Below are 26,759 nucleotides of genomic sequence, written 5' to 3'. Positions count from 1 at the left end.
CACTGGAAGAGTCATGAGCGCGACCTTCGACATAAGAACAATGTGAACTGTAGATTAAAGTTAAAAAGATTAAAAATCCTTCAAAAACCTCCAGCATTTAGCAAAAGAAATGTCTAAAATGTCAATGTTTAACACAGGAGTCTGGTGTTTTGGTGATTGTGAGTTCGAATCACGACCACGTTCAGTGGTATTTCACTTCAGTGATTGTGTCAGAGGAAGTACTGAACGATTCTGTGAATAAATCGACTGATTCTAATGATCCAGTTTCACCCAAAACAACTGCTTTAGAAAATCACGATATGACGACGCCTATGAAGTCATGGAAAACCAAACCAAACCACGCCGAGCCGAGCCGAGCCGAACCGAGGCGAGCCGGTAGCGTGCAGTGGAAACACGTCATAAATGATGAGCGCTTTTCTTGTTTTTTTTTCTCTCTTCATGCGTCGAACTCTGTCCGGTTCCACCCGACAGGAAAGTGAACTCAGTCTGTTTTCTTCTTCTTTCAAAACCTTCTCCACTTTGTCGTGAAATTTAATCATGTGACGCGTGGTGGCGGTGGTGGTGGAGGGGGCGGAGTTAATGTTAGGTGACGTCTCCGAACATTTATATAAAAAAAAGAAAAAAAGGTGTTAAACGTCTGTAAACTTGTTGAGGGAATCCTGCTGTGCTTGTTTCTGTGTGTGTGTGTGTGTGTGTGGTCGAAACACAAAAAAAACAGGCGTTTTCGTCCCCGCACGCAAAAAAGTCACGACTCACACAAGTCCAAAAATATCAACAAAGGCTTCGTCGAGTGAAGTCCCGCCCTCTCTCTGAGAGAATGTCTCTTTTTTTTTTTTTTAAACGATCTTTTTGAAAAGTGCTCCTTCAGGGGGAGGTGGGGTCGGAGGGTAAAAGGGGGTGGGCCTTGCAGTCCAATCAGGACAGTCCATTCCTGGCAGAACGGGGGAGGGATCAGGGGGCGTTTCCTCAGAAACCAGGTGCTATAACGACAAGATGGCAGCCAGGAGTATGAGGGCGGAGCTGAGCAGGAGGACGGGGGTGTGGCGCCGAGTGGCGGCGTTCACGTCCCTCCGAGACGGCTCCGGCGACTCGTGGCTGATGCCGTCTGAAGGAGGCGGAGACAGAAGTGACCATGAATTAATGAGCAGCGGGAAATAAGAAATATGAACAAGACGAGGAAAAAGAGTCTGAAAGCAAAAAGCAGCAGATTTAAGTAAAACAATTCTTAAGTGACAGAATTTTAAGAGGAAAAGTCTGTCCTTTTATCCTTGTTTTAAGGAACATTAAGATAGGGTTAAGAATTCTAAAACAAGAATACTTTTCATACAAACTTTACAGTACTTGTTTTTACAGTGCATGGAGCAGGTTTAAGTGGGCGGAGCAATAAGCCTTTTTTGTCCATTCAGGCTGCCGTAGAAACACAGCGGCTTAAGATGGCCACCTCGATAAAGCAAAGCCCTTAACTTTAAGTACTTTAATGTTTGTTTTTTTAAGTTGTGAGTGTTTAAGTTTATGCGTGAGTGAATGAAGTAAAAGAGTCTTAAAGCGACAGTTGAGGAGATTTTTGGGTGACTGTTAAAATGTTTTATTTTAGCCACTTAACAAAACCCTCACTATCATGTCTGTGATACTTCATTTCACCGTTAGACACAAAAGTGAAGTTTGAAAAACACACCAAAGTCCACTGAGAAAAACAGTGATTTAAGCTCACAGGGACACAGGAGCTGCTGGTCTACTGCTGCCTCGTGTGGTCAGTTCCTGTCACTGAAGTCAATCTGAATGAAGTATTTCTAAAGCCGAACTCACAAAATAACATATTTAAACGTAGTAGTGGAGGCAGCAGTGGATCAACAACTCCTGTGTGCTGTGACGTTAAAATCACTGATTTTCTCTATGGGCTTTGGTGTGGGAGAGTGAGTGCTTTACAAAGTTGAGTTTCCTGGCTGTGTAACAGTGAGACGATGATGCAAACATATTCAGGAGATATCATAGACTTTAGCTGACACAGATTTCATTCAGTGAACCTCAATTAATGATGAACTATCCCTTTATTCAGGAGCCGAACTACAAAAAGAGAAGCTTCTTTACTTTCATCTGTGGACGTAATGATGAAATGAAAATGAAAGAAAAGTCCGAAAGGAAATTAAAAGAAAAGATGAAGCTGTTATTGGGCTTTTTAATTATGTCTGCACACACACACACACACACACAGACACACACACACACACACACACACACACACACACAGACACACACGCGCGTGCGCAGTCACATGATTATTTTCCCACCGACCTCTGGGTTCTAGTGAGTTGTGGCTGTTGTCTTCAAAGTCGACTCCTTCCTGAACTGAGCTCCCGGTGCTTTTCACACAATTGTCTGTGGAGAAAAGAAGACGTGAACGATTAAGACAAAATAAACCTCTGTCACGACTTCATCACCAGCGACGCTGGACAGACGCTGGACAGACGCTGGACAGGCGCTGGACAGACGAGACTGTGTGTGTGTGTGTGTGTGTGTGTGACTCACTCTGAGGCCTGACGAAGACTTTGAGTCGCAGGCAGCTCCTTCGTCCCTTGTTGTCGGTGATGGACGCTGTGGAGACAAAACACAATTCTGTCATTTAAAACGTCTGCAACACATTTTATACCAAGTGACCACGTGAGAGAAGATTATTTTCACAGGAACGGTCATTTTTTTACGTCATTATTCTCATTTTCATTCACAAAACATGATTTAAAATGATGAACGTGTATTTGTAAGTTAGAATGTTAACATAAGATCGTCTTTTTATAACACAGGTTTAGTTTGAATGAACTTTATGTTCTAGGGCAGATAATGTTTGTTTTTGACTTTTCGCAACAGAAATAATGCAAAGTATTTGAGGCTGTGGGTGTGGACACCCGGCGGTGATGTGTAACAGCGAGACGTCCAACAAAAACCCCGTCTGAGACCAAACATCAGATTGTTGTGGTTTCATGAGAACATTACGTAAAAAACAAAACCCGACCTTTACCAGGCGCTTTCTTCTTTGTTTGTTTACACTGCAAAACATTTGGCAAAGTTTGTGGGATTTTTTTCTTATTTTTGGCCCAAAAAAAAAGAAAAATCAATTTTCAGACGACTTTGCCTCTCGAAAAAAACAAATCTAACTTTGTCGTAATGAGATATTTTAATATAATGAAAATATTACACCTCCTGCAATTTCTATAAAATCTTGATTTATTTTGTTATTCGTTTCCTTTTCTACTCTACAGTATTTTCTGATTGTACCACTAGAGGGCGCTCACGTACCCCTGCTGGTTACAGGCACCACAGCTTGAGAACCGCTAATCACTTAAAAATAAACAGAGAACTCGTCATTTTTAATGTTCTTTAGTTTTCTGGAGGACGCCATGTTTTACTTTAGTCTGAGTCTGGATTTCTCAAAGTCAGGGTCTCGGATTTCCAGCTCGGAAAACCTGGAGCATCTTTGACAAAACCCGACACACGACGTGCCACAGTTTGAGAACCGTTGTATCTACAGTAGAATGTTTTTAAGATTATGGGATGACAAGCAGAGAACACGGAAAAAACGCGACCTGAAACTGGTGACCCTCTTGCTGTCAGGTCAACAATTCTAACCACTGCTGCACCGTGTGAAATACGAAATGTTACTCAGACGTTATTTTCATTTTTCAGTCGTGACGTCGTTTATCGTATCTTTGACAAAGTCACTCCTCACATAAACACGTGAACTTCACACTAAACTCTTTATTTTTATTCCGATGTGAAACAGACTCAATGTCACCGTCACTGTTACGAGTCTCATTTGCCCTTAAGCAAAAAAAAAGTAATTTCCTGATTTAAAAAAAAAAAGAATAATTCTTCCAGGCGCTTTGATTGTTTTTGCAAAGTTAAACTAATTATGTTGACGAGCGACTTCGGTCGAGGAAAAAACACGCTCACTGTGTTTTGTCTGAACCTTATCGTTGTTGTACGATAGATTTCCTCCGTGTTACACATGTGCTCTGATACTCTGACCTTCTACACACACACACACACACACACACACACACACACACACACACACACACACACACGCACACACACTGTAAAACATTTCAAGGTGGTTGAACTGAGAAATAAAAGTTCACCTGCTGCCTGGTTTAAAAAAAAAAAACACTCGTAAACTCGACCTGACGTTAAATTTAGTTTCTAGAAGTGAACGTTAAAGCTGTAGTACGTAACTCCTACATACAGACAAATGTCACATGTTACCATCTTTTCATTGGTTGATGAAGTCTATCACACACAAAACGCTTGTGTTTTTTGCAGGTCCACACAAGTCCTCAGCTCCAGTAAATGACATTACGTACTGTAGCTTTAAGTTGTCACATTTATGATCATTTGCTGTCTAAAGCTGCTATAACACAATTTAAGTCAAGTTGAGGGTCATTATTGTTTTATAATAAAAGTGCTGACCTCAGGTGTTTTTTGAAGCTTCCTTGAGTGAAATAAATGCCCCAAAATTCACAATTTGTCAATTTGTCACCTTTGAAAACGTAGTCACTTGTGTTAAATCTATAAGATAAGTGATGTAAAAGACAAAAAATCATTTCACATGTGTGTTGTGGTTTCCCGCTGAGCGTGTCCATCATTTATCCTCCATCATTTCACCCAGACGGGATGAAAGTAAACCATGTCAGTGTTTCCACTGTCTCTGATTTCAAAGGGAACTTCTTCTTCTGTTTTTTTTAAATATATATAAATAAAAAATCAGATGCCGTCTCGAGTCAGCGAGGAGATAAAAATCATCTTTAAAGCTCCACCAGCAGAGGGAGGAAATGACGGTGTTGCTTCTGTCTGTGTGAGATGGTGTCGAGTGACTTACCTCACACCCGCACACACATGAGAAGACTCTGTCTCACTCTGTCTCACTCTGTCTCACTCTGTCTTCTGACGTCCACAGGACAAAACACTGTCTGGGTCTTTTATTCTCTATGTCTCCGTCTCCTCAGCTGCTGATAACTTTATCTTTTTCCGACTCCATCAAAAGGTGATTTTTGCACAAATGTCACAACGAATGAACATTTGACTACTTTTTTTTATCAGAGACCGTTTATTCTGGAGGTGGAAGAAATCACATTTTCTCTCTGAGAAACTGAGACTTTTATTGAAAACTGGGGTCGTATATTACCGTGTATTAACAGAAACTGAGACTTTTAATTTCAAAACTGTACAGTGTTTTAGTGTGGATTTACAGGCTTTTATTGAAAACAAGGGTCGTGTTTAGCGTGAAGAAGCACCTGGAACAGCTGGTGGCGACATCTTCTCCGTATAAACCCAAGGTTATTACGGAATAATTGATCAATAGCAACAACATAATCTCTGTAATCACTTTGTCTATTAATTCCCCGCTGATAGAGACACACAGGTTTAAAGTGACTACACATGTTAGATGAATAAATATTGACATCACGGTCATCAGTCACTGTGACAACGAGGCTGTTCTCATTAAGTTATGAATAACTTATCAGCCAAAAACACGCTGGGAAAACCACAATGGAGTGCAGATGTTGTGATGCGATGCCACGTTCTGCTGATTTCCATCATAACTGTTTGGACTAAATTATGTCTGGAAGTTTGCAGTCGACTTAGAAATGTACCCGCGTGCAGACGGCTGACTTCCTGAAGGGAAGAGGAGGAAGATCACAGAATATAACATGGATATATAGCAACAGAAGCTGCAATGCTATTTAGAAAGTTAAACGGTTAAATCTATCTATCTATCTATCTATCTATCTATCTATCTATCTATCTATCTATCTATCTATCCATCCATCTACCTAACACAAAGGTAAGCTAGCTAACATATCTAACCACTATCTGTCCTGGGGAAAAATAAGACAGTTTACATAATATCCCAGTTTTTAAGAACAATTAGCTAGCTAGCTAAGACAAAAATAAGCTACTTAACATATTAAACCAGTTTTTGGGAGTAATTAGCTAGATCAATTCCAGCTTTTGGGTCAATAATGTCCATTAACCTATCAATCCATCTGCAAGCTAGCTAACTACCACAGTGTTTGAGAACAATAAAGTTTAGTGAACTGTTTGTGTGTGGTCACAGTTTTGGTTAATTGGTTATCAGATCCATATTAATAATCCATTACTAACCAGTGATTTGAACAACTTCATGACATCACATCATGGAGAATCTCTTCCACTATGTTCTCACTCAATCCATCACACACACACACACACACACACACACACAGTCACCCTGTCTTCTCTCTCGTGTCATAGTCTGATGTTTCCACCTCCACGACTCTACAGGACGACGACGCTCAGACCTGTGCGGTCGCGCGCTCCAAGACGAACGACTGCTGCGGCGATACGTTCAGCCAGCAGCAGGCGCTCTGCCCGATCCACACTGTACGACTTTTAGACATTCGCTCGTTTACAAAACATGGCAAGCAACAGACACAACAACAGATGGGACTGATTTCTAATATTTTAACCGTGAGGGAGCTCAGACTCGACGACCCAGTCAAGACGCAAGACCACACACTTGAGTGGGATGATCAAACATGACTGTATAATAAAAACAATCATGGCGGCGGCTAGTTGCTAGCAGCTCCCGTCTGTGCAGTATAGCACTGAAAAACACACAGAAAAAAAGAAACCGTGGCTGAAAACAAACTGTAAAACATACCATGTGTGAGCTGGTAATATTTGCAAATCCAACTTTATTGTTGTGTCAGTCTACGAGGCTACTGCTAAAGGCTAACAGATGCTACATCCAGTTGGTAAAACCTGCTAGTCAGCTTACTCTGATTGGTTATTGTGGGTTTTCTGTTTAACGTTTGAAAGTCCAACTTAATAAGTGACATTAACGTTATGTTTAACGAGTATTTGAAGATGAAAAACGAGCAAATATGTCCATAATATAACGTTAATAACATTTTTTTATATAAAATAAATAAACTGGACATTTCCAAGGGATTCATGTTTAATAAATGAACCAAAACCTCATTTTACTACAAGTGTTGTTCTTATAATTATAAAGAAAAAACATCTGTCAATTTATTTGGAATCCTGAACAGAATGTCTTATGGATGGGATACAATTGATCATAAAATGATGGAGATTTCAAACAAACTGAAAGACTTAACTGCAAATATGTGATAAAGAAGATGAAATGTGTTTAGGTTTTGATTTGTTGACGTACTCCTTACAGTCAAAAGAACTGCGTCTCATGACCCAGCTGTAGGTTCTGACCCAGTCTCTGGGATTGACGGAAACATTTGGTCAAATAATCTAAGGGTGGATTGGGCTGACGATCTGGCCAAATATCCTTATTGATTGATTTTTATTTTACTTTTATTTTACTTGGAGGCCACATGAAGATTAGAATCTCTTCTGGAAGTGAGACCCAGACTTGGTCGCATGTTTCGGGTCTGCAGTGATTACTGTGAGGCCAGCGTTGGTGAGCGGGGGCTGGGATGGCGTGTTAGTCCGGGGCTTTAGCGTATCTGTGCGACGAATCAGACACGTATTGATATTAATAATCTGGGATCTGATGTTTTTTCTTGTGCTCATCGGTTTCTCTTGGCGAACAAAGCCCTTTGTCTTTGCTTCAGCTGCGCGAGACTATAAAGGCAAACTGCAGCTCTGCGCTGGCGGGGGTTCGTGTCATTATCAATGTGAATCTGCGCTGGCTGCTCTGGAGCGGGGACCCGAGTGTTTGAAGAGCGAGGGGTTTTACAGGGGAGACAGTCATCCCTCTCACGCGGGGAGAGCCAGACTCTCAACTGTCTCCGCTGAAAATTGGATTTCTATCCCCTGAGATTAGGCTCAAGCTTCCCCCTGCTCTGCCGCGGCTCTATTAGAAAAACATGCCGCGCTGCGAGGCCGCGAGAAGCTCTACAGCACAGACCTCGTCGTCATCCCGGTGAACTTTCACCTTCTGGGACCACTGATCCGACACCAGGCCGAGTCCCCTGGGTGTCTGTCTGTCTCTTTCTAACTTTTATATATATATACACACATATATATATGTAATTTTACTGATTTGTGTCAACAAACAAGAGAAAAAGATAGAACTTTTACATTTTCTTTCTCTATATATAAATGTGTGCGTAGATAGCATAACATAGTACAAGTACAATCTTAAGAATCTGAACCTACACGATTCACCACATTGACGTTCTGCGCAGCTCGTATTTCATCATGTATTTTCCTCCTAAACGAGAACATTATTCACTAAATCTACATCATGTTCTGCTGAAGACGACCTAAAACTACTACGTATTAGTTGTATACACAACAACAATGTAAGGGTGGGCATTTTTGATCTGTTACTCTGGGTCCAGTTTTTCCAAAAATAAACAAACAAAAATGGATATTTTAGGGCTTTTAGGGTTAAGGGTTATATTTTGTTTTCCAGATTTTCTTCCCGCTTAAATTCCCTTTTTCCACTTCGATGTGTTGTTCGTCAACTTCTATAATTCTGATGCCATTGTTTCTGAAATCCCTTCCTAGCTTAAAGTCAGGGTCTGTCAAGCTGGATAAAGTAACAGCTTTCCCCCGAATGATCTGTCAGTCTGTCACCCAGACGGACAGACGGCCCGCAGCCAAGTGCAGGTGTCATCTATTTGACGTGCCCCCATCCTCCCCTCCCCCCCCGGCCTGGAGCAAATGACAATCAGCACCGCGCGGGACAAAGGAGCGTCTGTCTTCACAGAGACAGGTCGACATGATCCTCCCCTCTGTGTCATGTACGTAGACACTTAACAGATTCCCGAACCGTATTATGTGTACGACACAGGTATTAGCTATCAGCTATTGTTGGGCTCCGATAAAGCAGGACACTGTTAACACGTAACGCGACACTGATACCAGCAGCTGATAAAACACCGGGCACTTCATTGTAATGCAGCCAGAAGTTTCTGATGCCGATGGGAAGAAAAACAAGGCTCGATCTGACACGGGACAGATCTGTTTTTCTTGTACTTTCTATACTGCGTCAATATACAGCTCACGTCGGGAGTCCGGGATAAAAATAAACATTCATTTTTTCAGTAGACGCGGAGGAAACGGTCAGCGCAAAGAGAGGTGAAGGTCGTGTGATAGTTGGAACACCTCGAGGCTCTGGACGTATTCTCAAAAACACGGATACAAGAAGATAAACACTTGCCTTTAAAAAAAACTTGAACTTTCAAAGATAAAAAAGAAAAATACTAAACCTGCGGGCAGAGAAATATTCAGTCACAAAAGCTGTGCTGACACATTCAGCAGTTTAATCTCCATGAATGAACGTTTTACTATCAGATGAATAAGTGTGCGTCACGTGAAATGACTCATAAAATAAGGTCTTTTTCTTTCCACAGCGTTTAAAGTTTGTTGTAGGAAACAACATTTTTGTTGCTATGGATGAATGATTCTGAAATGAACTTGCGATGTAAAAACGTCACATGGTAAAAAAGGAGATACTGAGACGACGCTCAGAACCAGAGAATCTCAATAAACTTTATTATCATTAAATCTTTCAAAAATTAAATAATAATGTATTTTTATGTTAGCTAGCAAGTAGTTAGATCATTTTGTGTTAGATAGCTTATACTATGTTAGCTATCTTATTTCATGTTAGCCATGTTATTTTCTGTTAGTTTGCTAGTTTATTTTGTGTTAGCATCTTATTTTTATGTTAGTTAGCAGATATATTATTTTGTGTTGTTAGCTAGTTTGTTTTGTGTTAGCATCTTATTTTTATGTTAGCTAGCAAGTAGTTAGATCATTTTGTGTTAGATAGCTTATACTATGTTAGCTATCTTATTTCATGTTAGCCATGTTATTTTTCTGTTAGTTAGCTAGTTTATTTTGTGTTAGCTATCTTATTTTTATGTTAGTTAGCAGATATATTATTTTGTGTTGTTAGCTAGTTTATTTTGTGTTAGCTATCTTATTTTTATGTTAGTTAGCAGATATATTATTTTGTGTTGTTAGCTAGTTTCTTTTGTGTTAGCATCTTATTTTTTGTTAGCTAACTAGTAGATATATTGTTTTCTGTTAGCTATCTTCATTTATGTTAGCTAGGTTTTTAGCAGACAGATTAAAGCGCTGCATGAACTCTAAATTAAAGCTCATGAAAACTGATACATAACAACAAGTATATATATGACATATGAGTGATAATGGGTTTAGCTAGACATAAATGTACATTATCTTTATACTCTAACAACGGGGCTTTTATAAAAAACAAACAAACTTGAAATTGGCACATGGGAATATTTCCTGAACACAACACGACCGCACACAATGAGGACAAATAGTGGTATTATGTTAAATGTTCTCAGTACAAGGTCATGGTATGTTCCCTGAGGTGTCTTTTGTTATTTCATACCATGCTCAGGTCCCATGTTCTCAGAGGAAGAGAAGGGGAAAAAAAATGTCCTCGGTGAGCGATGATCTGACGGATGAATCATGAATCTGAGTCAGTGAGAAAAAGTCCACATGGGCCGACATCGCTCGCAGCCATATGGACTGTCTGTCTGCGTTCTCCTCTCTATCTATCTTTAGATGATCAATCATCTTCAAAGTCAGCACGAGCATCTTCTGCACTAAGCCGGTGCCAACTCAAGAAACAAAGCAGATTTATGCAATTTATGATTTTTTATTTCTTTTTTTAATCGCCATCCAAGGAGTTGTAAGAACATCAACGATCCCTTGGCAAGGCTAACGGTAAACCACAGTTTCCCTGAACACTCACATTTTATGCTACGACTCGCCAACAAATGCGGTGAAGGGTAAATGGACCACAACACAAAACACTGCAAATTTTGGATTTTGTTCATCATGCATGAGGACAATTTTGATGAGTTCTGGGATTCCAGATGCTCATTTGGCGGAAACTCAGTCGAGCAAAGACGGAGTTTGGACGACAAACTGACTTCTTAACTACTTGAAGTTTCTTTTATCAAAATTCTTTTGGTGAAACTCTGTTAGATCTAACTCTATATTACACAACCTATCACTACCCCAGAACGGTACTTTCCAGGGTTTCTACATGGAGGCGCATGTTTTTAAAGATGACAAACTATCACGACCCAATTTGAAATAAATCATCAGAGCAAATTTGTGCTTAGTATTTTTACTGGCATTTCTGCAACACTATAATCTCCAATTGGTAAAAAAAAAAAGAAGGATATTTTCATAAGATCTATGTTTGTTAAATGAATTACAACTTCATTTTAGGCAATAAAAAAAAAAAATAGTCAAAAAAACTGGAACCTGCCGGCATCGGTTTAGCTTCTAGCGGAGGACGGTACGTTTTCACTGAAGTGATTTTAAATAGCAACATGTTGTGTTAGCTATCTTATTTTTATGTTAGTTAGCAGATATATTATTTTGTGTTGTTAGCTAGTTTATTTTGTGTTAGCATCTTATTTTTTGTTAGCTTACTAGTAGATATATTGTTTTCTGTTAGCTATCTTCATTTATGTTAGCAGACGGATATATGACATATGACTGATAATGGGTTTAGCTAGACATAAATGTACATTATCTTTATACTCAAACAACGGGGCTTTTATAAAAAACACACAAACTTGAAATTGGCACATGGGAATATTTCCTGAACACAACACGACCGCACACAATGAGGACAAATAGTGGTATTATGTTAAATGTTCTCAGTACAAGGTCATGGTATGTTCCCTGAGGTGTCTTTTGTTATTTCATACCATGCTCAGGTCCCATGTTCTCAGAGGAAGAGAAGGGGAAAAAAAATGTCCTCGGTGAGCGATGATCTGACGGATGAATCATGAATCTGAGTCAGTGAGAAAAAGTCCACATGGGCCGACATCGCTCGCAGCCATATGGACTGTCTGTCTGCGTTCTCCTCTCTATCTATCTTTAGATGATCAATCATCTTCAAAGTCAGCACGAGCATCTTCTGCACTAAGCTGGTGCCAACTCAAGAAACAAAGCAGATTTATGCAATTTATGATTTTTTATTTCTTTTTTTAATCGCCATCCAAGGAGTTGTAAGAACATCAACGATCCCTTGGCAAGGCTAACGGTAAACCACAGTTTCCCTGAACACTCACATTTTATGCTACGACTCGCCAACAAATGCGGTGAAGGGTAAATGGACCACAACACAAAACACTGCAAATTTTGGATTTTGTTCATCATGCATGAGGACAATTTTGATGAGTTCTGGGATTCCAGATGCTCATTTGGCGGAAACTCAGTCGAGCAAAGACGGAGTTTGGACGACAAACTGACTTCTTAACTACTTGAAGTTGCTTTTATCAAAATTCTTTTGGTGAAACTCTGTTAGATCTAACTCTATATTACACAACCTATCACTACCCCAGAACGGTACTTTCCAGGGTTTCTACATGGAGGCGCATGTTTTTAAAGATGACAAACTATCACGACCCAATTTGAAATAAATCATCAGAGCAAATTTGTGCTTAGTATTTTTACTGGCATTTCTGCAACACTATAATCTCCAATTGGTAAAAAAAAAAAGAAGGATATTTTCATAAGATCTATGTTTGTTAAATGAATTACAACTTCATTTTAGGCAATAAAAAAAAAAAATAGTCAAAAAAACTTGAACCTGCCGGCATCGGTTTAGCTTCTAGCGGAGGACGGTACGTTTTCACTGAAGTGATTTTAAATAGCAACATGTAGTAAATTGTTGTTGTTGTTTTTTCTTTTGGCCTCTCCCTCTGTAGGGGGCGCTACATCGGATGAGATTTGTTGCATCGGGTGCCCTTCCTGACACAATCCACCCACTTAGCCGGGATTGAGATTGGCACTAGGAGTACTGGGGTAAATTAAGAATGTCCAATCAATGACTTGGGATTGGGTACCTTGCACAGCGGTAACCCAGCCCTTGACCTGTTGGGGACTCAAACCAGCGAGCCAAGTTCCCTTTCCATTGGACCATGGGCTTCCCCAACATGTGTTACATAAAGGATAAATAAGTTTCCAGCCTGTATCTCTTCATGGTTTTTGATTTTCCAAACCTCTGCTCCGTGTCTGGAGGCAGAAAAGTCGCACAAAGGAAAGAAAATACGTTTTCCCTTGGATCTGATATCTTTTTGTATAAGTGTTTCTCCTCCACTGACACCTGCTCGTTCTCATTATTGGTTCCCGGTAAAAGACTTATGAAGTCCCTGTGAGCGCGAGTGTGGGCTAAATTCCTCAAATCTACCATGGAGCTCACTGTATCTCATTTAGTCCCTCTCTTCTGCCCCTGCAGGGCACTGACTTCACTTATGAAAACATGACTTCCCAGCTGCTTGTTTTCCCAAGTCTTCTCACGAGGTGGAGGAAGCTGAGCTCAGCCAGTCAGGAGCAGAAAAAAGCTTCAGAGGAGACCTCGACAGTAGAGATGTTTTGCTCCCTCTGGCTTATGTTTTGGCTCAGCCCCCCCTTCTTTTCCAAGAGCTTGCAAAAACAAAACCCAAACATGGCTGCTGTCTTTCTCTGAGATGGAACTGATATCAACCTTCTGATGTGAGTCTCAGGTAGAGCCTGGTGTTGTGAACCTCTCTCTCCCTCTCTCGCTCAGTTTCCGTGCTGTTAACCAAAACATTATGTTCTTGGTCGAGAATTGGGGGAAAAGTTTGACACGAGTGAGTATTTTACTTTTCTGGAAACCATGGGAAATGTTACATTTGTACATTCTGTGCAGACAGAAACGTTTGAATGTGATGATTTGGCTTTTTTTTTCATTTGTGTTGTGTCAGCATTTCGTAAGTGACAAATACAGCAGTATTTTAGGGGAAGATTCTCACGGTTAGAGACGTCCGATAGTGTTCACAAGACATTCACTGAGCAACAAGGTCACAGTGGGAGACCAAATTAAAACCAATGACAGAAGATTTGGTCCAGATTTAAATGATGATTCATAAGGACATTCTGGTGTCTTTTTATGCAGATGATGTTACGGTGTTATGAGGACATATTGGTGTCTTTTTATGCAGATGATGTTACAGTGTTATGAGGACATTTCATTGTGTTTTTATACATATGAAGTTGGTTATTAGGCAAAGATTCCAGTATGTCTTTATGGAGAGGATGTTACAGTATTATGAGGACATTTTGGTGTCTTTATGCAGATGATGTTACGGTGTTATGAGGACATTTCATTGTGTTTTTATACATATAAAGTTGGCTATTAGGCAAATATTTCAGTATATCTTTATGGAGAGGATGTTACAGTGTTATGAGGACATTTTGGTGTCTTTATGCAGATGATGTTACGGTGTTATGAGGACATTTTGGTGTCTTTATGCAGATGATGTTACGGTGTTATGAGGACATTTTGGTGTCTTTATGCAGATGATGTTAAGGTGTTATGAGGACATTTTCAAGTTCAAGTTTCAAGTTATGGTGTTTATTCTACAGATTGTGCTATTTGCAAATGACGTTATTGTTTTACGAGGACGTTTAGATGTTTTCACGGGGAGGAAAGTTGAAAGATGTGATGATCTTCTTTTTGCTTAAACCTAAAAACCACATTCATTCATTCACATTCTCGGTCACATTGACATGCACGTCTGCAGACATGTAAATAAATAATGTCATTCTGGTTAATAAAACATGAGTTCACATGTATCTGAGGTTTGTAGAAATGCACGCTGGCAACATTGGATGCTGGAGACTCACAGGTTGCTCAAGAGGTCAATCAAGAACTTTGACTTGAAGAAGCCATGTTTCAGACCTTCAGTGAAACATTATGGACACATTTCAGCCGGGACAATCAGTACTGCAGATACTCACAGATATAATAGTACTCTCTGCCGGGACGGAACTCAAAGCCCAGGGAGAAGGGAGTGAAGAGCTGGAACTTCTCCGAGAACTTCAGCGGCCCGTTCGGCGACAGAGGCCGGTTGCACTCCCAGCGTTTGAAGCCCTTGGCCGTGTGATCGCAGGAGCTGTAGCCGTCATAGTTGACCATGTAGAGGACGTAGCGCTCGGCCCTGTCGTCGGCAACCGGGCCGGTGTAGTGCGGACAGTACACGTCCAGGTAGTCGTTGATGCAGACGTCGATGTGGTAATCGCCCCGGTAGAACCTGGAAGACGAGGAGACAGGAGATGTGAGACAAGACAGAATTTACGAGATGGAATTTCCGCTTTTGAGATAAAGTGGAGGCAGTTTGCAAAACCTTATGTCTTCAAAGACTCTTATATCATAATTTCTTGGGTTTTAAGGACGTTTATTACACAAAGTGTTTTCAACCCCTGGTTTCAAGCACTTTGTTTACCATTTCCTCAGCGATCTACAGTATTTAAGTATTCATATATGTGCATTTCTGTGTTAAATTACATTTTTAAATGAACTTTGAGCTGCATTGTGTCCATGAAAGATGCTACATTTAAAACAATAATTATACTATTACAAAGTATTTTCAACCCATTGACTGTTTTGTTTGCATGAAAACATGAGACGTCTCATCACATCAACATCACAATGAGTCGATGGTTGTTTCCGCGCATGAGATGCACGGCCGGTGCTCGCCGTGGCTTCAAACACTACAACAACATGTGATCTCTCGTCTTGACCTTCTGTAATGATTTATTTATGCGGTGGAAATCCGCTGAGTACGCACAACCCCTCAGTGGGAGGGCTCCTTTGCGGCCTTTTAATATTCACACACCCAGGAACGGCGGCGGCGGTTCGCCACAGGAGCAGCTGGCGGTGGAGTGTGCAGACTGTTACTCATTGATTTGTCGATTTGTTTGGGGAGTTCTCTGAAGACGCAGAGATCCTCCAAACACTAACGACGGCAGAGGATCCTCTGTGTGTGCGGAACACACAATAAAAACCTGGGATAATTGACTCTGTGACTGCAGGTGACTCACTACTGGTTTTTGTTCACAGGACTTCACCACGTCACTTCACCCCCCCGAAACACATCCACCCACGCCGGCAGAAACCACACGCAAGTCGGCGCTAAGCCATATATCAATGTTAGCGCTCAGCGGCGATGACTTACGCTGCTGCTGAAATTAAAGTCCCCCAGCGTCGCGGGGCTAATCCCCTGGTTAGCATGTGCCTCTTTAGCCTCTTTAGGAGCAGAGTGAGTTTTCATTAGTCTGATATGACAACATGAATCTGTGACTCTGGGAGAAAATGGAGCCTGAAGATTTTCTGCCTGGTGTTTACTGTAAACTGAGTGGATGGGAGAAGAAGTGTGTGTGTGTGTGTGTGTGTGTGCCGAGATATGCCAGGTATTTGTTCCCGGGGAGAGTGATTGGTGGCACACATTATTCCCACAGGTGCAGTATAAGGTTACATTTGTGAGGCTTTTAGTGGAGACAGATTAGGCTCCGAGGGCCGGATGGTCGCGTCCCTGCAGCCGCTAATGGCTCACAGTTCAGTATCCCTGTCAGGCCGCGGACGCCTTCAATACTTCACCTGTGTTCGTCCACACGGGGGGCGGGCGGGGACTTTTTTGGGATCAGAGAGAGGAAGGAACTCAGAGAGGAAAGAACCGCAGTGACAAAAATCTGGCTATAACTAAAAAAAAACTATAAAAATTTAGCACATTCTTGCTTCATATGCACAGATTTTGACATAAAGTGACGACATTACGTCCTTTTTCAGTTTTTTTCTTGTTCTTGTTCTTGTTTCTTCCTCAAAAGTGTCATCGGCGTACGTTACTACGTACGTTTATAACTTTTCAACCTGAGAGTAAATCGTCAAAAATGCACCAGAAACAAAACAAGTCCGAGCTCAGAGACAACGCAAAAATAATCAAAAATCTAAATATCCAATATTAGTTCAATATTCTGCTAGATTTTATACTTTTATTTGCTAAAGATGAAATGTGACACAATACACACGTGACAAAATGTGTCTTTTTGTTTGTTGACGGACTGTAAGAGGTAAAACTGACGAGTCGTACATAATAAAGTTGCAATATTTGTCAAAATAAACTTATATGAAGTTACACACCAGTACCAATCAGAGCTAATTGGATTAAATGCAGATTAGACACATTTTCTTTGGTCAAAAAACCTGTTTAATCTCATGTTTAAGGTATTTTTTTTATGTATATTCCACAGATTCAGTGGTTTCTGAATTTGAATTTGTGTCGTAAAGAAGAAAAAACGGTAATGATTGATGATCACGATTTTGTCATACAGCTGTAGTTACACCCCATTGCCTAGAGTAATTTGACTGGAATAAATGCAGATTAAACACTTTTTCTTTGCTTTAATCCCAGGTTTACGCCACAGATTGTGAGTTTTTTCTCTGGATTGAGACGCAGCTGCTGCCGCTGACTCGTTCATGTTCAGTCTTTGTGAGGCTTGAGTGGAATAAAGAGAGGTGTGTGCTCGCCGGGGCCTCCTGGGGGTATCAGGTTGTCATTACACAGATTGCGGGATTAGCGGTCGTCCTACTGGTGTATCCGCCACAAACGTGTGTGTGTGTGTGTGTGTGTGTGTGCGTGTGTGTCGTCCACGTTGTAATGGTTCTCTCTGTAATTATCGTCTCAGTCAAAGAAAGAAAGAAACCAAAGCTCTTGTTTTCTTCTCTCAGATTTCCTCCATCAGAGCTGATGACTGATGTTTTGACGATCAGGGGTCAAACGCTTCCGCGGTATCGCGTACGTCCGCAGCTCGAGGCACTGTGGGACGTCCTCGCTTTGTCCCCTCAGTGTCTTGACTAAGCCTCAAACGTTAGCTTCAACCTTGGACGTGTCCGCGGGCTGTCAATCACAGCCGACCCCGGAGTAACGATGGAGATTAGATGGGATTAAGAAGAATTTCTAACTCATGCCACAGTGAGAGAGAGAAAGAGAGAGAGAGAGACTCTTTACGTATTACGAAAATGTCATTTCAGACACTATTTAGTTACATTATAAATCATTAAATATTATACTTATTGATTAAAACAACACATGAAATAGACATAATTACACTTTTACGCATAAATATTTGTGTTGTATCAGAATTTTATCATATTTATGGTTAATTTCAAGATTTTCGGTAAATTTGACGTGATTAATATCGTGTTTTTTTGGTCGCAATAGTTTGTTAAAAAAGTGGGAAACTCAGATTTTTTTTGGAACATTAGTAGCAAAAGCTGTTAATTCTTCAGATATTATGATCATCTTGTAACGTTGATATTATAGTTATATTTTATCATGATTTGGCCTCTTTGTATCAGTATTATTTGGTTATTTTTTATTCTTCATATCATCTATGACTTTGCCTAAATAGACCGCCCCCTTTGTGGTTAAAGCTCAGCCCCCTAACACTGGATTTATTATGATTTTTGTATTTCAACAACAATTTTTGACGATGCTAGTAACATAACAAAAGTTTTTGTTGACGTAAGTTTCCCAAACACTGGGTTGGGACCCACAAATGGGGCACAGGAGATTCATTTGTGGTCCTCAGAAAAAAATATTATTATATAAGCTTTATAAACTTTATTAATTTTGGCTTCATTAAAGACAAATTTACTCGTCACAATTAATGTTGTGTGAAACAGACGTAAACGTAAATGTTTTCTGTAACATTAGTAGCTTTAATTCATCTTTTTTCTCATTTCTGTGCCGTTAACGCTTGAGATATCGTGATGTAATCTCATAATGTTGCTATCTTTCATTATTTACCGTGATTTAGCCTCAGATTCTGTTCTTTATGAGTGAATGAGTCTCCATCGGCCTCCACATATATACTTCCTTCGCTCACTCAGAGTATTTTATGACGATCATTAGTGAACAATCTCCATTTACGACCTGATCAGTGGACGAGGGTTTGGGCGGCGGCGGCTGTGAAAAAGGTCTCAGATGAGTTTAAACGTGTTCTTACAGAGACTCAAATATAGTTGGTTTGTTACAGGAGACGACTGTTAGCTGTTAGCTGTTGCAGCTCCAGATGTTTGCCAGATGTTTTTTTTGAATGACAGGAATTAAATATTGATAAGATACAGAGCCACGATGAGTTAGATGACATTTTGGACCGTGCGTCTGGTGGTTTCGTCTTTCCCCCGCTGCTCTCTTCACTCTGATCACAGTCAGACTCTGATCCGCCTGCACGGACTCCACTGCAAGCGTGAGAAACCTTCATCCTTCAGCCGAGACGTAAACGTTCAGCACTTAATTGTAATCTCCAGCGACATCAGGCTTTTTTTTTGTTCCCCCCTCGTTGTCATTAGGCAGAGAGATTTATTCCTCTGTGTTCTCTGAGCGACTACGTTGTCACTGTCTATTAAGTGACTCGCTGCTGCATTGATAATCATTCAATATTATATAGAGAGAATAAAAAAATACATTCAATCAACAAATCACAATTTTTAAAAAGTCACTTAACACCAGTGTTGGGTAGTAACGCGTTATTAGTAACGCCGTTATTTTATTCAGTAACTAATAATGTAACGCGTTGTTTTTTTAAATTCCGTAACTCCGTTTCCGTTACCAAACGCTGCGTTACTCCGTTCCTTTGGGTGAGGTTTTACAACGACACACAGTTCTCATAACATTTTAGCGACGCGCAATCAAACACGCGCCATGAAGAGGACTGGACAGGTCAGGACAGGTCAGGACAGGTCAGGACACGGCAGGACAGGTCAGGACACGGCAGGACACGGCAGGACACGGCATGATGGCGAGTGAGAAGGGGAAGAGAAGTTTCCCCTTGTGGAGGTTTTCACATTATTTTCAGTTGGAGAGCAGAGGGAAAAACAACATTTGGGTAACTTGTAGACTGTGTCCCGGTTCAAACAGACTTTCTACAGCGAACAACAGCAACAGCAATCTGCTGAAGCACCTGGAGAAGCGGCATACTTCGACAAAGTTAGCAGCTAAGGTAGCTAACGAGAGTCACAGCAGCGAGCACACGCACACTCCACCCAAGCGGCAGTGCTTGGAGTTCGAAAGACGGACCCATAGCCAAGCACAACTTGATAAAACAATAGACAGACAGACAGACAGACAGACAGACAGACGACTTTATTAATCCCTTTGGGAGGTTCCCTCGGGGAAATTAACAGCTCCAGCATCCATACACAGTACTGTTAAAAATAGAGAATAGAATAAAATAAGATAGGAATAAAAATAAAAATATAAAAATATAAAAATAACAATGAAAGTGACCCATGCTATATATATGTATGTATACCTACATACACACAACACATGTATACATATATACATATATACATACACACATATATACATACACACATACATACATATGCACGGTATGTTTAATTATTTGGATCTCTTTTAGCAATATCAGGCTATTTCAGTCCAATGGAACCATTTTACAGATAAAAGCATGTGTTTTTTCCCCTCAGATATGTCGTGGAAAACATCAGTAAAGAGCTGCTAAAAAGTAACTAAAAAGTTACTTTCTCAGTAACACATTACTTTTTGGTTTAACTAGTTTTGGTTTAACTTTTTAGATAGTAACTAGTAACTGTAACTAGTTACTATTTTTCAGTAACTAGCACAGCACTGCTTAACACTTAGAACAAAGTAGAATAAAGCAGAATTTGACTGTTAGTGAGTTTCATTGTTTCTAAAACACGTAAATATCCCTTTATTACAGTATAATTTGAAACATCTTGTGGTTATTCTTAAACATTGTGACATAATCACGAGTATGTAATAGTCGCGAAAAAATCTTATATCAATAAATATCACAATGTAAATCAATATTTCTGTCTCATTAATAATATCTGGATACTTTTATTCTATATCCTTTGTTTTTCCTTTCTATGTTTCCCCTTAAATTCCTTGTTTCCCATTAACATCCATGTTTGTCCTCTTAATGTCCATGTTTTTCCCTTAACATGTTTAATCCTGAAAATCCATGTTTTCCCTTAGTGTCTAAGTTTTCTTTAAATATCCATCAATGTCACAGCTTTTAAAACCAGGAGTCAAAAGTCGTCACAGATTCTTTACCATGATAATCTCAAATGATATCTTGTCTCATGTCAACACATATAGATATGATACTCTTCTGTCAGGGCCACACGGTGGTGTAGTGGTATGATATGATACTCTTCCGTCAATGATGTTTGCTCAACGAGCAGCAGAAGTTTTGGGGGAGGGGTTTCAGGGTGAAAAAAAAAGTAAAAACAAGACTAAATCCATTGGTCTTGGGGATTAATGATCACTGATTGGCTGAATTACTCACGGCTACTTAGCGGAGGCTTATCAATGAATCAGTTCTTAACAAAGCACACACACACACACACACACACACACACACATCTCTGGATAATCCGTCCTTTCAGTCGCACCCCCCCTCACTAATGTTTGCTTTCTTTATCCACATTTGCTCGGTTTGTGTTTTTACTGACGCAGGGGAAAGAAAAGAGGGAGGAGGCGGGGTCTGCACTGAGCATCTAGTCTGGACACTAGGGGGACCTTTCAGAAAGAGTGGACAACATGTAACAGCATAAAAAGGACTGATGATATTTCAAAATAAAAGCTTTATTGTTCTTAAAAGAAATAAGATAACAAGAATAACTCATTAGTACTGAAGAAATTGTATGAGCACAATTCACGTTTCAAATAAAGTTTCTGCAGGAAACCAGAATCCGAATCAGAATCCTCACAGAGACTTCCTTTATTTCCAAAAATAAAGGCCTTAATGTTCTTTGTGTGAGCAGAAATTCTATTTCATGTCTTTTCTCCTGACAAACACGACATATTCAGGTGTTTTGTTTTTTGCTGTCAGACGTAAACGTGCGACACATAAAAAGATACAGCGGGGATAATTAATCCCTTAAGGTTTTAAGGTGTTTATTCTTCTTCTCACCTCTGTTCCCTCTGAGAGGAAAATAATAACTCATGAAGTTTATTTTGTAAAGGAATTTAAGAAAAGAACGATCCAAGAAAAGTGAGAGTCAAAGGGAAAAGGAGAAAACGAGAGGAGGAGAAGGAAAAAGATGGTTGGATAAAATAGAGAAGAGAAAGAGGCAGAAGAGGAATGTAGAAGAAAAGAAGAATAAGGAAGAAAGTGGTGAGTAAGAAGGAAAGGAAATATTAGAGGAAAAGTGCTGAACACGAAGGAAAAGAGGAGGAAAAGAAGAAGAGAAGAAACTGGAGACGGAGATCGATAGAAAAAATTAAAAAATGGAGGAGGAGAAGAAAAGGATTGATGAGAAAAAAGACAAGAACTAAGGGGAAAAAAGAGAAATTAGATTAGGAAAAAATTAATGTGGAAATAGTTCAGGAAAAAAGAGCTGAGCAAGAAGAAAAGAGAAGAAGAGGAAACTGGAGACTGGAGAAAAGGGAGAAAAAGGATAAGTGGTGAGAGAGCAGGAAGAGGAGGAGAGGAGAGGGAAAGAAATTAGGAAATAATAAAGGAGAGGAGAAGGAGGAATGATAAAGAGGAATAAAGGAGAAGTGTAAAAAGATTGCACTGGCCCTTTAAGGGTTTTTCAACAAGTACAATGTAGAAGGAGAAAAGAGAGAAAAACTGAAACAAGAAGCGACAGAATAATGAGAGGGAAGAGGAGGAGAAGAAGGAAGGGAAGAGAGAGGGGTGAGGAAAATACAGATCTGAAGAAAAGTTGTAGAACAGGAAGTGAAGAGGAAACTGGAGACGGATCAATAAAGAAAAATAAAACAAGGATGAGAAGGAAACAGGAGGAGGAGAGGAAGACGATTAGGAGAGAGGAGAAGAAAGAAAGGATAGAAGGAAAGCAACAGGAGAGGCAAAAGACACGGAGGAAGAGAAATGTAGAAGAGAACGAGCGACAGAAAAGTGTAAAAAAGAGGAGATGAGGAAGAGAGGAAAGGAAATTGGAGACGCGGATCAATAAAGAAATAAAAATGATGAGGAGAGGAAGTGAGAGAGAGGTGATTAGAAGAGAGGAAAGGGAAGAAAAGGGGGAGGAGATCGATGGAAAAGAACAAGTGATGAGAAGGAAGAGGAGGTGAGGAAAGGAAGGAAGGAAACAGATGAAGAGGAAAAAAAGAGAAGAGAAAAAACCCTTTTCTGTGGTTTTTGTCACAAAAACAAAACTTTGGTCCGTAACCCCTTAACTACCCTTACTTACTCTTAACTTAACCGTCACAACTAAGTACCTAACCCTTAACTTCAACACATTCCTGAAAAGTCCTTTACAGATGTGAGGAGACAAAATATCCTCAGGTTCCCCAAAATGTCCTCACTCTGTGTGGTAATACACTCGGTCCTCACAAAGCCACACATACCAGAACACACACCATGATAAACCCTATTAGCCTGTAATTCCCCATCACAGCCTCAGGGTGGAGCGCTTTCTAGGCCGGTCAAGTGATGTCACCAGATGGTGTCTGTCCAACCTGCTGCCCTCAGGGTTTTGGGAGTGGGGTTTAGGGGGTGGGAGGCGTCTACTGCCCCTCCCCCTTCCCCACCTCCACCTCCACCTGTACCATCACTCATGGTTTTTCGCCTCTGGGAGGTTAAAGCCATTATTACTTAGTTGGCTAATTATATACACACACACACATCTGTCTCTCTCTCTCTCTCTCTCTCACACACACACACACACACGCACGGTGTATTTAAACATAGTGTGTGTGTGTGTGTGTGTGTGTGTGTGTGTGTGCCAAGGGGCTCAGGCCTGGACTGGGCGTTGACAGCACAGAGATGGGAAAAATGGAGCATAGACAATTCTCTGTTCCTGTGTTTTTTCTGCCGGGAACAAAAACCAGAGGAGGTGAATAATTGGTCTCAGATTGAAAACACATTTCTGCTCATGTGAAGAAGAAGAAGAAGAAGAAGAAAGAAAAGAAACAGCAGCAGAGAAGAAGAAGAAGAAGACGACGGTCAGATTATGGATCCTGGTGGTTCCGGCCTGTGCCACTCACACCGTGGTTCCCTCTGTGTCACAGCTGTGTGTGTGTGTGTGTGTGTGTGTGTGTGTGTGTAAGACAGACAGAGAGTGTGTTATGTCAAAGCTTCATGTATAGTGTGTGTGTGTGTGTGTGTGTGTGAGTGTGTCGATGATGTCTCCGTGTGTCCCTTCAGAAAGAGACAGAAAGTGGAAACAGGACAGGAGTGGACGTTTATTTTTCTGCGCCATAATTTCCGAAAACTTTTCGTGATTGTTTTTGGAAAAATGATGAAAGATTAAAGTCGTATAAACTGTGGAGATGAAGGAAAATGTGTGATATATTACAAAGAGAAAATGGACACCATTTTACAAAGAAATACTTTACTATAATACTTTACTTTACTATATGTTAGTTTGAATTAATATAAAAATATACATATATTTTTTATTAAATTTTTTACACTATATTTAAATTTGTAAATGACAAAAATATATTGTAAGTTTAAATTGTTAATGCCTTTCTACTATTCTGCTAACATTTACCGATACAGTGTAAAACAAAAGTATTTTGTTTCCATTCCAGCGTAATATACATATTATAAGACAAGACAAGGACATGATGACACATATACGACAGTGAGATATGTAGTTTTTGGAAAGATCGAACGTGTGACTATAAGATACAATAAAATAAGAAACAATATGTTACGATACGGAAAAACCTGACATGATAAGACGGTTGATAAGAAACAACACAATATAATGCAATAAGATGATCTGAAAAGGTATTATACGATACGATACGATACGAAAAACGTGACACAACAACACAATAGCAAAAGGTATATACTATATATACTATATGATACGAAAAATAAACATGACAAGATACTTTATGTTACAGAAAAACCTGACACAACTAAATCATAGTTGACAATACGACATGAAAAAGTGCGACACAAAGAGACAAAATGACCATTAGATAAGAAACAATATGATATAATGTGATACTGAATAGTGAATATATATATATATATATATTATGAATGATAGTGAACTTGAAACTGAGCTCAAGCTGTCATTCAGTCACTTGAACAATAATAATAATAATTATAATTAGCTGACATGTTGCAAACTAGCTTTTTTCTCAGTTGTTCACAAAAACTAAAATTATCTATAAACTTTGATTTTGGTTTTAGGACCTCATGTCTTCCATGTGTGTGGCTGCTTAATTACTGGTAACTCTATTCTGGTGTTAAAGAGGTCAAAGTGTCAACAACAGCAACAACATGGGGTTAGTGTCCATCAACACACACACACACACACACACACACACACACACGTAGGGCCATCATTCAGTCAGTGTTAAACCTCGTATAAGCATCAAACATGGTTGTTCCGGTTGCCATGGCGGTGGTTTATAACAACAACACAATGTTCCCCGAACACTTAAGTGTTCGTACCTGCTGCTGCTGCTACTGCTGCTGCTGCTGCTGCTGCTGCTGACGAGATGCAGTGGAATCCCATACATAGAACACACACGGATCACGACGTACAGAGTGATGTCATCGACATACGCCAACACCAAACTGTGTAACGACACCGGGAGGTACTGTATTGGTACAAATACCAGTCCAATACACTTTTACTTTTACAACTTTAAACAACACTTTTGTGATGATGCAGTTACCACCTCGACATAAACAGCTATTTAAAACACAAATATTCTAAATAAATGTTCTGTGAAGAAATAAACAGCCACATTTTTCACATACTGAGCTACATAAAGCATTTACGTCATCATATAAAATTGTACGTTTTTATTCATCTTTTACGATATCTGATCTAGTCATTTTATGAATTAAGTATTGGACAAATACAAGTATCATATTGGCTATTGGCTAATCCCTTGTGATAAAGTTAAAGTTAGTTAAAGGTAGTTATCGTACACAAGCGGAGCTAATTTTTACTGCTATGTCACTGTCTTCATTCCAAAACAACGGCCATCCTAGCCTAGCACAGCTAGCAAGCACTGCTATGTCACTGTCTTAACATGCTCGTTCATAGACGTTGGTTATTGTAGCCTTGTGCCGCTAACTCGCGCTGCTAAATCACTGTCTTAAATCCAAAATGGCGGTTATCTCAGTGTAGCACTTCCGACCTAAACACCTCACGGTGGTTGTTACACAGAGTAACACTGACAGAGACGATACTTTTATACTTAAGAAAGCACTTTAATGTGAGTTTGTCATGATTTAGAAGTTAAATGATTGATCACTGTGTTAAATCTGTACCGACTACACACACACACACACACACACACACACACACACACACACACACACACACACACGTCACACGAGTCGCTCGGCCGATATCGACCTGACACCTTAGACCCTGAGCTGAGGTCATGGGTTAGTGACAGCCCATTATTCAGGCTGAGAGCCGGTGTTTGGTCAGCGTCTGTGTGCAGGTGACGCTCTGACCTCACTGTCGTCCATCTTAGGAGCCGCTGAGCGACGGACGGTGAAGTTTAACAAAAAAAACTCAGTTCACCGTGAAACGCTTCCCGCTTCTTTCCCATGAAGAGGATTCTGACTCTGCCGTCCCCTCTTTTTTGGTTATTTACTAAAAAAAGTGCTGTATTTACAGAGGTATTAAAGTCAGCGTTGACTCTGCCAGGAAACGAAACAGGAAAAACAGATTGTTGCCACGACCGATTAAGTCCATAATCTCCTAAGAGAATGTTTTTTTATCACTTTTTCTCATCTGTTGGCTAAACTCTTCTGACAGGAAACTGACGTTCGTAAAATGCTCTGCTCTCACACACCAAACTCCATAGAGAAAATCATCAATTTTAACATCACAGCTCAACATTCAGGTTTACCTCAACTGACCACACGAGGCAGCAGTAGACCAGGACCTGCTGTTTCTCTATGGACTTTGGTGTGGGAGAGTGAAC

General features: G+C 40.1%; 1 protein-coding gene across 1 annotated transcript in view; it reads right to left on the bottom strand.

Annotated features, from left to right (window-relative positions):
- Positions 1-824: 824 nt before the first annotated feature.
- LOC122758384 (ephrin-A5-like) overlaps positions 825-26,759 on the bottom strand; it is an 86,699-nt gene continuing 60,764 nt past the window's right edge. The window contains exons 2-5 of the mRNA XM_044012536.1: positions 14,785-15,077; positions 2,527-2,592; positions 2,293-2,376; positions 825-1,105 (exon numbers count right to left, since the gene is read on the bottom strand). Coding sequence (XP_043868471.1) covers positions 981-1,105; positions 2,293-2,376; positions 2,527-2,592; positions 14,785-15,077 — 568 coding nt within the window. The 3' untranslated portion in view covers positions 825-980. The remainder of the gene's footprint in view (positions 1,106-2,292; positions 2,377-2,526; positions 2,593-14,784; positions 15,078-26,759) is intronic.

Source organism: Solea senegalensis, linkage group LG21, assembly GCF_019176455.1.
Source record: "Solea senegalensis isolate Sse05_10M linkage group LG21, IFAPA_SoseM_1, whole genome shotgun sequence".
Lineage (NCBI taxonomy): Eukaryota > Metazoa > Chordata > Actinopteri > Pleuronectiformes > Soleidae > Solea > Solea senegalensis.
The sequence above is the reverse complement of the archived record's forward strand: the minus strand, read 5'-3'. Positions and strand labels throughout refer to the sequence as shown.